At 47.8% G+C, this 12448-nt stretch overlaps 1 protein-coding gene and 1 pseudogene across 1 annotated transcript in view; one reads left to right on the forward strand and one right to left on the reverse strand.

Annotated features, from left to right (window-relative positions):
* The window catches only part of ANKRD33B (ankyrin repeat domain 33B), a 41136-nt gene that overhangs the window by 20502 nt on the left and 8186 nt on the right, over nt 1–12448 (forward strand). Inside the window, exon 3 of the mRNA XM_023734824.1 lies at nt 1759–1899. Coding sequence (XP_023590592.1) covers nt 1759–1899 — 141 coding nt within the window. The remainder of the gene's footprint in view (nt 1–1758; nt 1900–12448) is intronic.
* LOC111821238 (40S ribosomal protein S29 pseudogene) lies at nt 3618–4880 on the reverse strand (annotated as a pseudogene).

Consider the following 12448-nt stretch of genomic DNA (forward strand, 5'->3'; position numbering starts at 1 on the left):
CAACGTCCGTCACAGTGTCCACCACAGCGTCCGTCACTGTGTCCAGCACAGTGTCCATCACGGTGTCCACCATCACAACGTCCACCACAGTGTCCACCACCACAGTGTCCACCACAACGTCCCAGACCACAGCTGACAGTGGGGGTTGGAAAGGAATGAATGTGCCTGGGTGGGTATGGGTGGAGGGGGTTTCAGAGGCACGTAAGGACAGAGACTGGGTGGCCAGTGCCTCCAGCGAGCATCAGGAAGGGGGTCAGGAGTGCTGACTTGTGCAGATGGCACACATTCTCCACGAGGTGTTGCGGGGGGGCACATTCCCCAGGCTGGGATTGAGGCGGCAGCTCAGGGGAAGGGCTGGGGGTACAGGGGGGTGAAAGGGAGGGTGTGAGGGCCGGAGAAGCTGTCTTCCACCCTTGTGTGGTTGATCTTGAGGCACTGACGTCTGAGGCTTCTAGGACAGTGGTTCTTAACCAGAGCGATTTTGCTCCCCAGAGGGCATTTGACAATGTCTAGAAAACTTTCTGATTGTCACAACTGGGTGGGAGGTGCTGGGTGGGGGGGTGCTACTGGCATCTAGTGGGTAGAAGCCAGGGATGCTGCTAAACATCCTACAATGCACAGGACAGCCCCCACAACAGGGAATTATTTGGCTCCTAATAATAGTGCTGAGAACTCTGCCGCAGGGCACTGAAGTGGGGAGGGTGGGCGTCATTTCACACAAGGATCTAACACAGCTCATCGGCCTCAGGCATCATGGGCAGCCTCTTTTTTGTGGCCCGGTAGCTCTGTTTGGGAGCCCTGATGGCACAGCGATTAAGAGCTTGGCTGCTAACCAAATGGTTGGCAGTTCCAATCCACCAGCTGCTCCCTGGAAACCCTATCAGGCAGTTCTACCCTGTCCTGTAGGGTCGCTATGAGTCGGAATTGACTCGACGGCAACAGGTTTTAGCTCTGTTTGAGGACGCTTTCCCACTGCATTTGGCTTTCTGTGGGTGAGCCTAGAGACTTTTCGGAACATGCTTTTAATTTGACCTTCCCCCTGTCCAACTGCTAAGAGGATCTCTGGGCTTCGGATAATCCCTGTGGAGATGAGCAGAAAGCCAAGTATTTGCGCAGGTAGTAGCAAGATGAGAAAGGGGAGAACTCTACATTGTCAAGGGAATATTACCTGGTTAGGTTTATGGCTCATGTGTGCTAGGCGTGTGTGTGTGTGTGGTGGTGTGTGTCTGTGTGGTGTGTATATTTAACACTTCCGAGCCTGAACCTAACAGGGATGTCGGCATGAATTGGCGATATCGTCTTGCTGTGATGATGCCTTTTTCTTCCCTGAAGCTTGAGGGCACTTGGAAATGGTTTTGAAACTCATTTGCGGGTTTGCATCTGTTTGTATCTGGCGTCTCCTGCTGTGCGCTGACTGCAGCAAGGACTCCTTCCCGACCAGCCAGTGTCTGCGAGGCGCCCCGGCTATGCCCCCACACTCCTCCTAAAATAGCTGCCTCCTAACGGTTTGACAGGAGAGCTGATCCCCGCGGGTCTGCTGAGGGGACCGAGAACCAACCAGAAACAGCAGCGCCGCGTCTCTGCGCTTCCTGAGCTCCGCGAGGATCACATCCTGGGTCCGAGGGGAAGACAGATGCACGCAGAGTGCTGTCCCCGGAGGCAGACAATGCACCGTGTCTTCGTCCCTCGAGGGGTCTTGTTGGACGAGCCCTTTCGGTGGGCGTGTGTACCTATGCACGTGTGCAATTCTCTTTGCAGGACACGCCATCATCACCAACTACTTGTTGAACTATTTCCCTGGCCTTGACCTGGAGAGGAGGAATGTGTTCGGGTTCACAGCGCTGATGAAAGCCTCCATGCAGGGCCGAACCGAGTGCATCCGAGCCCTGATGCTGGCAGGTAGGTCAGAGCCACCGTAAGGTCAGGGCCCCGCCCCGCCAGAGCCCGGCACCCGGCACCACCCCATCAGAGCCGCGCCCGCTCAGAGCTGGCTCCTGTTGCAGCCTCTTAACCGTCAGAGCCATGCCCCCATCAGGATTGTGTCCCCTAGAGCCACATCCTCGTCAGAGCCACGCCCCTGTTGGAGCCACACCTCTATCACAGACATAACCCCATCAGAGCCATGCCTTCTGTAGGGTATGCTGACTGCTCCTTGAAAGCATTCTTTTTTTTTAAATTTTTAATTATTGTACTTTAGATGAAGGTTTACAGAACAAATTAGCTTCTCATTAAACAATTCATACACATATTGTTTTGTGACATTGGTTACCAACCCCATGACGTGTCAACACTCTCCCTTCTCGACCCTGGGTTCCCTGTTACCAGCTCTCCTGCTCCCTCCTGCCTTCTAGTCGTTGCCCCGGGCTGATGTGCCCCATTAGTCTCGTTTTGTTTTATGGGCCTGTCTAATCTTTGGCTGAAGTGTGAACCTCTGGAGTGACTTCATTACTGAGCTAAAAGGCTGTCCAGGGGCCATACTCTCGAGGTTTCTCCAATCTCTGTCAGGCCAATAAGTCTGGTCTTTTTTTTGGCGGGGGGTGCAGGATTAGAATTTTGTTGTTTATTTTTCTCCAGCTCTGTCCGGGACCCTCTGTTGTGATCCCTGTCAGAGCAGTCAGTGGTGGTAGCCGGGCACCATCTAGTTGTGCTGGACTCAGACTGGTGGAGGCCATGGTAGTCGTGGTCCATTAGTCCTTTGGACGAAGCTTTCCCTTGTGTCTTTGATTTTCTTCATTCTCCTTTGCTCCAGACAGGATGAGACCAGTGGAGTATCTTAGATGGCCGCTCACTGAAAGCATACATTTTGAAGAGAGGAATAGTTCCTATAGAAACAACACCTAGTAGTAACACTAAAGAATAGTTTCTTCCCTGAGCTATATTGCTACCATCATTAAAAAAACAAAAAGAAACACCTTCAGGGCCAGGAGGAAGGTCCTGCCCTGGTTACCTCGCTGCCTCCCAGAGACTCTGGGAGGGATGGTGTCTTCCCTCATTCCTTGGCCTCCTCCTGCCCACTTACCCTGCTCCCCAAGCCCTGCCCATATTTGTTCTTCTTCAGAAATGTGTGTTCTGGCCTTGGCTTTGAAAGGCAAGACTACCCTCTTGAAGATGGGCACAGGGATGGTGGGGGGCCAGGGGTGAGCCAATAGCCATCCTCCATCCCCACTTGCTGGTGGTCAGAGTCGTGCTGTGATGTGGCGTGGTGTGCTGCAGTTTCTTTTTCTATGACAGGTTGTTATGGATTGAATTATGTCCCCCTAAAAATATGTGTGGAAATTCTAACCTCTGTACCTGTAAATGGGAGCCCTGGTGGTGCAGTGGTTAAAAGAGCTTGGCTGCTAACCAAAAGATCGGTAGTTTGAATCCACCAGCTGGCTCCTTGGAAACCCTATGGGGCAGTTCTACTCTGTGCTATAGGGTCGCTGGGAGTCAGAATCGACTCGATGGCAATAGGTTTGGTTTTTGGTTTTGGTACCTGTAAATATGACCCTGTTTGGAAATAGGTGTATTCTTTGTTATGCTAATAAGGCCATTCCAGAGTAGGCTGGGTCCTAAACCTAACCACTTCTGAGTTATAAAAACAGCAGAATAGACATGGATGCAGCTACAAGCCAAGGGTTGCTGGCAGCTACTAGCAGCTGAAATAGACAAGGGAGGACCTCCCGTAGAACCACACCCTGATTGGGACTTCTAGTCTCCTGAACTATGAGGAAATAAATCTCTGTAGTTTAAAGCCACCCACTTGGGCTATTTCTGTTACAGCAGTGCTAGGTAACTAAGACACAGGTCATAGAGGGGCAAGTTTGTGGACTGTAGCTTTGGACCAACAGGGTTGAAACTCCTGCTCTGAGCTTTATGAACTCATCATGCTGGAGAGAGCACTTCCTTCTCTGAACCTTGGTCGCTCTGTGTGTGAAATGGACATAGTAACCTCTTTCCTTCTCACCTCCCTGAGTTGCTATGAGGATTAATATGACCATTCTCTGTAAACCTTTAAGGGCTAGACAAATTTAATGAACGACTCAGCTAAATTCCATTCGACTGATCTCTCTAATTCTCCTGTTCCTGTGTATTCTAGATGGAATCAATTACAGCCAGTCTTCACTGTCAGCAGATTCCATACTTGCGAATCCACCTGCTTGCTAAAATTTATTTGTAACCCCCAAAGCAGCCCTGGTGGTGTAGTGGTTAAAGTGGGAGAAAGATGTGGCAGTCAGCTTCCGTAAAGATTGCAGTCTTGGAAGCTCTAGGGGACAGTTCAGCTCTGTCCTAGAGGGGTGCTAGGAGTCGGAATTGACTCAACAGCCATGGGGAATAGAACTAACTACCACCAATACCGAGGATCGACTCGCTTCGTCGGGTTATTTTGAAAATCGAATGAGAAAATACGTGTAAAGCACACACAAAGTAACAACCAAGGGCAGGTGGCGTTATTTTGATTTTATTATTTTAATTTTTGCCCTTGTATAGAGTTCAGCCAATTCCCCTTGGTGTTCCAAGTTCCTGAAGTAACATTTTCCTTCCATCTTAGTTATCCCGAGGACAGAATCAAAGTTCTTCCAAGCGTCAGCCGGTTGCCTATGAGTACTGTTTAGACATTTTCCTTTTTTGTTTTTTTTTTAATTGAAATTTTTTATTCTATGTACAAAGAATTAGCAGTGTTTCTTTTGTTGGGTAGCTGTCTTGGAAAATCCCTTCAAGGAAGATCGCTAAGTCCAATCCGATGAAGCCAGTATCCTTCTCATACTGCCAGAAACATTTCGGCACATACTGAGGCCCTATTTCTGAATCAGACCATGCTGGTCGGAGCCCACATGGCAAAAGTGGGACCCGCGGCTGAATTTTCATGGGTGGCTCCAGTAGAGCTGCAGGTGACTCATCTTGCTTTGAGGGACACACCAAGGCAAACGGGACAACTTGCTATATTTTTAACAAACTTTTTATTTTGCAATGAGTTTAGATTTACATAAAAGTTTCAAAGATCGTGCGGAGATTGCTGTACCCACCCCCCCTCTAGTTTTGCCTATTGATAACATTTTATGTTACCATGGTGCCTTTGCCACAACTGAGAAACCGACCAACGTGACTGTTAACCTTGTTTTAGGTGCCATCAAGTCGGTTCTGACTCATAGCAACCCTACGTATGACAGAAAGAATGAAACACTTCCCAGTCCTTCGCCATCCTCACAATCGTTGTTCTGCTTGAGCCCATCTTTGCAGCCACTGTGTCAATCCATCTCACTGAGGGTCTTCCTCTCTTTCTACAATTTCTACTGTTCCATTGCTATTCATAAGATTTTCACTGGCCAATTTTTTCGGAAGTAGACCACCAGGTCCTTCTTCCTAGTCTGTCTTGGTCTGGAAGCTCCTCTGAAACCTGTCCTGCTGGTATTTGAAATACCTGTGGCATGGCATCCAGCAACACAGCAACACACAAGCCACTGCAGTACGATAAATGGACGGACGAGTGGTGGTACTGCTAACCAAACTCAGCTTATTTGGGATTTCACCAGTGTTTCCATTAATGCCCTCTCTCTGTTCCAGGATCCCATCCAGGGGATTACATTACCTTTAGAGGTCCTGTCTCCCAGCATCCTCTGTTCTGTGACAGTTGCTTCATGTTTCCTCTTGTCTCCTCACCTTTCAGTCTCGATACTGGCCAGGTACTCTGCGCAGTGTCCCCCAGTCTGAGTTCGTCTGTTTTCCTTGTGATTAGACTGGAGTTACAGGTTTAACAACTTGTCTTGGATTTCTTTTTTCTGCTTTAACCTGAGTGTCTTGGGACATACTGTAAGAAAAATAAATTGTGTAAGTGAGGATAGAGGCTTTGAAGATGAAAACCTTCTTGGAAATAAAGGCATAATTAAAATTAATCCCATCCATGGTGCTTCTGATTCAGTGACATTTTAAGTCTTTTAAAAAAGGCACAAGGGTTTCAACCAAGTTGAGGTCCCACCTGTCCTATATTGATGAGAGTTGTTCCTCCCGGTTCAGTGCTGGTTGGGTATGTGATGCATCTGTTTTGGGAAGCATCATCTGCTTTTATTACTTCTGGATCTAGGTGCAATTGCATGTAGATCTTTAGTCATCTACTTTTTTAGCTGAAAATGTATGGTGGCAATCACACATCACAGCATTTTCCCCAGATGAATTAGTGTAAATTACAAACCCATTTTTCAGGCCAATTGCCTTCTAGAAAATGCGCAGGACTGTGTTTCACGGCCATGCAGCTTTATTTCCCGGCTCTCAGAGAGATCCCTGGAGTTTGTTACAGCATCTGCAGTGTTACAGAGACACTTCCAGGTCTCCTGAAAATGATGGACCTGTTTATAGGCAAAGGAGCCCTGGTGGCACGGTGGTTAACCAAAAGGTGGGCAGTTCGAACCCACCAGCCACTCCTTGGGAGAAAAGACCTGGCAATCTGCGGCCTTAAAGATTACAGCCTTGGAAACCCTATGGAGCAGTACTGCTTTTCTCTGTCCTATGGGGTCACTATAGGAAACCAAACCAAACCCATTGCCATTGAGTCCATTCCAACTTCTAGCGACCCTATAGGACAGAGTAGAACTGCCCCCATAGAGTTTGAGGGAGTAGCTGGTGGATTCAAACTGCTGACCTTTTGGTTAGCAGCTGAGCTCTTCACCACTGCGCCACCAAGGCTCAGGTTTATAGGCAGGGGGTTAGTTTTTTGTTTTTGGTTTTTTTGCATAGTAGTCATTTATTTATTCAACTGCCTACTCTCTTCATGCCAGGTCATCTGCTAGGCATTGGGGGAATATCCCTGCCCGCATTGAACTTACATTCTAGTGGCGGAGACAGATAATAAACAAGTAAAATATATAGTATTTAGATGGTTGTTGTTATGTTGTTAGTGACCTTATGTACAACAGAACGAAACACTGCCCGGTCCTGCGCCATTCTCACCATTGTTATGTTTGAGCCCATTGTTGCGGCCACTGTGTCCATTCATCTCGCTGAGGATCTTCCTCTTTTTCGATGACCCTCTACTTGACCAAGCATGATGTCCTCCAGGGACTAGTCCTTCTTGATAACATGTCCACCACTTGTCTGTCAGCTTGTCGTACTGTGGTGGCTTGTGTGTTGCTGTGATGCTGAAAGCTCTGCCACCGAGATTTCCAATACCAACCGGGTCACCCATGGTGGACAGGTTTCCATGGAGTTTCCAGTTTGATATGATCTGAAATGGCCGGCTTGAGGATTGGATGCGATTCCTTGGTTGGTTCCGTTTTCCCCCTAGTGGCAGCCATCTTCCGCGCTCAGGGGGTTAGATTTTAATGGGGCTGTTTTATCCCTCACTTATTTGAATAACAGATCTGGTATTCAGATTTTCTGTGCTCTCCCTTCCTTTTTCCCTCCTCCATGAACATCTTCTCCCACCATCAAGGGCTAGAATAATCTGCAGGGGTGCAGACCCTCCCGCCCCCGGCCAGTGCGTCCAGCCCTGCCCCTGCACGTGGTACAGAGCAGAGAGGTGACAGAGCAGGACACCTGGCGTCACACTCCAGCTCTTGCATCTCTGTACTGGGCACGTCACTCAGTGCTTCTGGCTTCCGTTCCTTCTGTAAGATGGGGATAGAGTCAGTGCCTCCCACAGGAAATCGCATGAGGACTGAAGTGAGTCAAGTCTGGAAAGCCCTTGGTGGAAGCGTTCAGTAAATGTGGTGGTGGTTATTATTATCGATATTACTTGTTATTATTATTACTGTTATCATTGGTGAATTTAAGTTTTCAAAAATTATTTGTTAAACGAATGAAAAAAAATATATATATATATTTTCCTTTGAAAAATATCCTTGTGGTGAGATACTTAAACTTTCTCACTGAGGGTAATGAGCACACAACTCAGGGTTTCTTTTTTTTTTTTTTTAATTGTACTTTAAATGAAGGTTTATGGAACAACTAGTTTCTCATTAAACAGGTAGTACACGTAATTGTTTTATGACAATGGTTAACAACCCCATGACATGTCAACACTGTCCCTTCCCAACCTTGGGTTCCCTATTACCAGCTTTCCTGTCCCCTCCTGCCTTCTAGTCCTTGTTGCTGGGCTGTTGTGCCCCATTAGTCTCATTTTGTTTTATGGGACTGTCGAATCTTTGGCTGAACGGTGACCCTCAGGAGTGACTTCATTACTAAGCTAAAAGGGTGTCTGGGGGCCGTACTCTTGGGGTTTCTCCAGTCTCTGTCAAGTGAGTAAGTCTGGTCTTTTTCTGTGACTGAGAATTTTGTTGTGCATTTTTCTCCAGCTCTGCCCGAGACCCTCTGTTGTGATCCCAGTCCAGCCAGAGCAGTCAGCGGTGGTAGTCGGGCACCATCTAGTTATGCTGAACTCAGTCTGGTGGAGGCTGTGGTAGCTGTGGTCTGTTAGTCCTTTGGACTAATCTTTTCCTTGTATCTTGTTCTCTTCATTCTCTCTTGCTCCTGAAGGGGTGAGACCAGAGGAGTATCTTAGATGACTGCTTCAGGGTTTCTTAACGTCAGCACCACTGACCTTTTGGGCTGGGTAATTCTTTGTTGCAGGGGCTGACCTGTGCATTGCAGTGTTTGGCTGCATCCCTGGTTTCTCCTCACTAGATGACTATAACATCCCCTTCCCATGCTCTGACAACCAAAAATGTCTGCAGACATTGCCAGACATCCCCGGGGTGGGGATGCAAACCACCCCCCCCCAACCCCCCAGTTAACAACTGCTGGGCTATAAGGTCTGTTTTTCCTTCTGAGCTAGTCAACAGTCAAAGCTTCTAGAATTTCTAGAGTAGAAAGGTGTGAAACGTTCTACACCCTCAAACCCTGATCTGGAGGGACGATGGCCTCATTATGAACATCCTCCTGTGATAATTTTACATGCAAAATGTACAAGAATTACTACTTAGTGGTTAAGGTGAAAATGTGCATTTCCTTCTAATTGAAGTGCGATATTCTTCTGAGGAGCCCTGGTCGCCCAGTGTTTAAGCCCTCGGCTGCTAACCTAAATGTAGGTGGTTTGAACCCACCAGCCGCTCTGCAGGAGAAAGATGTGGCAGTCTGCTTCCGTAAAGATTACAGCCTAGGAAACCCTATGGGGCAGTTCTCCTTTGTCCTAGAGGGTGACTATGAGTTGGGATCGACTTGATGGCAGTATGTTTTATTCTTCTGTACCTGAGTACCTTTCTGCACCTGAGTTGAATTCCCAACTTTTGATTTCATTATACTCAATAGGAACCATTTGTTTCTTGCCATGATGAGTCACTAATGGGGTGCCCTCCCTAAACTGTAGATTTACGTGTAGTTCATATCGTACACATACCTATCAGCAGTTGCTCTTATCTGCCTTGTCAGGTAGGACAATGTACTGTTTGAAATATCAGAACTTTAGAATTTAATAAAAACACAAGCAAGGGTCTGAAAAGCCGATTTACTAGATCTTGGTTCTGGGGCCTTCCAGTCCAGTGCGGGAATAATGCTGATGAGAATTGTAAAAGAGGCTTTGAAACCTCATTAATTCAGCAGAATATTAATGTCCCAAAGTGACAAGTGTGTTTCAGTAAGTGCCTCTGGGAAGCCAGATCCAGGACGTGATTGAACTGAAGAGGCAGAACTCGGCAAAGGTCGGCAGGTTCCAGTCATTCCACTTTTATGCCTGAAAAAACCCGTTGCTGTTGAGTTGATTCCGACTTGTAGTGACCCGAGAGGACAGAGTAGAACTGCCCCGCAGAGATTCCAAGGCTGTAATCTTTACAGGAGCAGATTGCTAGGTCTTTTCTCCCACAGAGTGGCTGGTGGGTTCGAACCACCGACCTTTCGGCTAGCAGCTGAGCACTTAACCATGGCACCCCCAGGGATCTCTCTTTATACCTGGAGTGGGGTGTAATGACTGCTGCATTTCGGAAGCAGAAACAAGCAAACAAAAAACTTGAATCTTCCTGTGATTCACGGAACAAAGTAGGTGTAGATGAAGGTATAGGAGGCCCCCAAAGAGCTGAACACACCCCTTGTTGATCCTCTAGTGCTGGACATGCCCCTTGTTGATCATATAGCGGTTCTGGTCCAGGCAAGACTGACTTCATGCTTCTGGAAAGCCAAATGGATAAGGTATCAAACAGGTGTCTTTATAAGACTAGCATGAATTTTGCATGAGCTGAGAATTTGCTAAACTGGAATAATTTCAAGTTATTAGCCAAAGAAAGGGCTCAAAACCAGGCATTCTGTACCACCAAGAGCAGCGTCTTAGAGCGGTGTTTCCCAGAAGCAAACCCTGATACAAGACTTGGGTGCAAGAAGTTTTTCTGGAAGGTGACCCAGGAAGCCATGTGAGGGGTGGGGAAGTGAGACTGGGCAGGGAGAGAAGCTTATACAATGTGTGCTAATGGGCAGTTGATCGCTGTGGGCAACGGGACTCAGTACTCCTAGAAGCTTCTGGAAGACCGAGTGGAAGACGCCTCAGAAACGGCACATCCAGGGACATGGAAGCTGGAGTATCTATCCTCCAAGCCCTGCTCCTCGCTGAGGGAGGGTGGCTCTTGGGTGTGTTAACTCCTTGGCACTTCTTCCTCCGCCGCTGAGACCTTCAAGTGGCCCAGGTAACTAGCCACCAGGGAGTATGGATCTGTCCACCCAGAAGCCTCGGTGGGTCAGGGAGATATGTCCGGGGACTCAGCAGTATCTGCTGCAGATGGTGAGGATAAAGGGTCTCCGTTCTAGTCAGACCATAAAGCCAGTTGCCATGGAGTCGACTCTGACTCTTGGTGACCCCATGTGTGTCAGAGTAGAACTGTGCTCCGTAGGGTTTTCAGCGGCTGAATTTTTGGAAGTAGATTGCCAGGTTGTTCTTCCGAGGTGTCTCTGGGTGGACTGGAGCCTCCAACCTTTCAGTTAGTAGCCAAGTGTGGTAGCTGTTTGTACAACCAAGGAACTCCAGTCAGACCGTACCTTTGTTAAAAACAAATCAATAATCTTAACCCTACCTTCACACTGTGGGAATCTTAGCTGTGAGATGAGGCCCCATGGGCTACACTTCAGAGCCAAATGCCATTGGCCTGCAGTATGGAGCCAGACATGCAACGCCTGCACACCCCAAGTCTTGGGAAGGCAGTGGCTCCTTACACACAGATCTCCCAAGAAGCAATTGGTCAGGTGAATTGGAAAAACGTGATGCAGCCATGGGCAGCTGACTCAACCACTCCAAGTCTCCGGCTTTGCATCTGTAAAGTGGCCACATTTCTACAGCCCTGTGTACTGGACCCACCCCTTGTCTGTGGTGGCTTGCATGTTGCTATGATGCTGGAAGCTATGTCACCAGTATTTCAAATAGCAACAAGGTCACCCATGGTGGACAGATTTCAGCGGAGCTTCCAGACTAAGACAGACTAGGAAAAAAGGCTTAGCAATCTACTTCTGAAAATCAGCCAGTGAAAACCTTATGGATCACAAAGGAACACTACCTGATACAGTGCTGGGAGATGAGCCCCCTAGGTTGGAATGCACTCGGATGGTGCAGGACGGGGTAGTGTTTCATTTTGTTGTACGTGAGGTCGCCACGAGTCAGAGCCAACTCAGCGGTAATTAACCTTTTGGACAGGGCAGGTGTGAAAAGCAGATACTTTCTAAACAGTGCAGAAGTCGTCATTGTTAAGAATCAGTGCTGACACTTGCTCTTTGCGGTGTTCCGTGAATTCTGCAGGTGTGTGTTTTCTAGGGGACCTTGTAGGCTGGAGCACAGCAGACAGTTGGTCAAGTCCTAGGATGTGTTGACACCTGACTCAGAGCAGTGGACCCCAGCTGGGCGCAGGGCATGTGGCCCTTTAAATAACACCCTTCAGTGTGGGTGGTTCGTGTGATCTGGGAACACTTTACAAGTGGCAGATAGAACAAGAATATCTTTGACATGTTGCTATGGATTGAATTGTGTCCCCCTCAAAATGCGTGTCGACTTGGCTAGGCCATAATTCCCAGTATTGTGTGGTTCCCCTCCATTTTGTGAACTGATGTGATTGTCTTATGTGTTGTAAATCCTGCCTCTGTGATGTTGATGAGGCAGAAATTAGAGGCAGTTATGTTAACGAGGCAGGACACAATCTACAAGATTAGGCTGTGTCTTAAGCCAATTTCTTGTGAGATATAAAACAGAGAAGCAAGCAGGGAGGGACCTTCTACTACCAAGAAAGAAGAGCCAGGAGCAGAGCATGTCCTTTGGACCCTGGGTCCCTGTGCTGAGAAACACCTAGACCCAGGGAAAGATTAATGACTAATGACAAGGATCTTCCCCCAGAGCCAAAAGAGAAAGCCTTTCCCTGGAGCTGGCACCCTGAATTCAAACTTCTAGCTTCCTAAACTGTGAGAGAATAAACTTCTGTTTGTTAAAGCCATCCACTTTTGGTATTTCTGTTATAGCAGCACTAGATAACTGAGACATGCACATTTTTGTGTGTGTGCTTTTTTTTTTTTTTTT

This window comes from Trichechus manatus, unplaced genomic scaffold (assembly GCF_000243295.1).
Source record: "Trichechus manatus latirostris isolate Lorelei unplaced genomic scaffold, TriManLat1.0 scaffold00072, whole genome shotgun sequence".
Classification (NCBI taxonomy): Eukaryota; Metazoa; Chordata; class Mammalia; order Sirenia; family Trichechidae; genus Trichechus; species Trichechus manatus.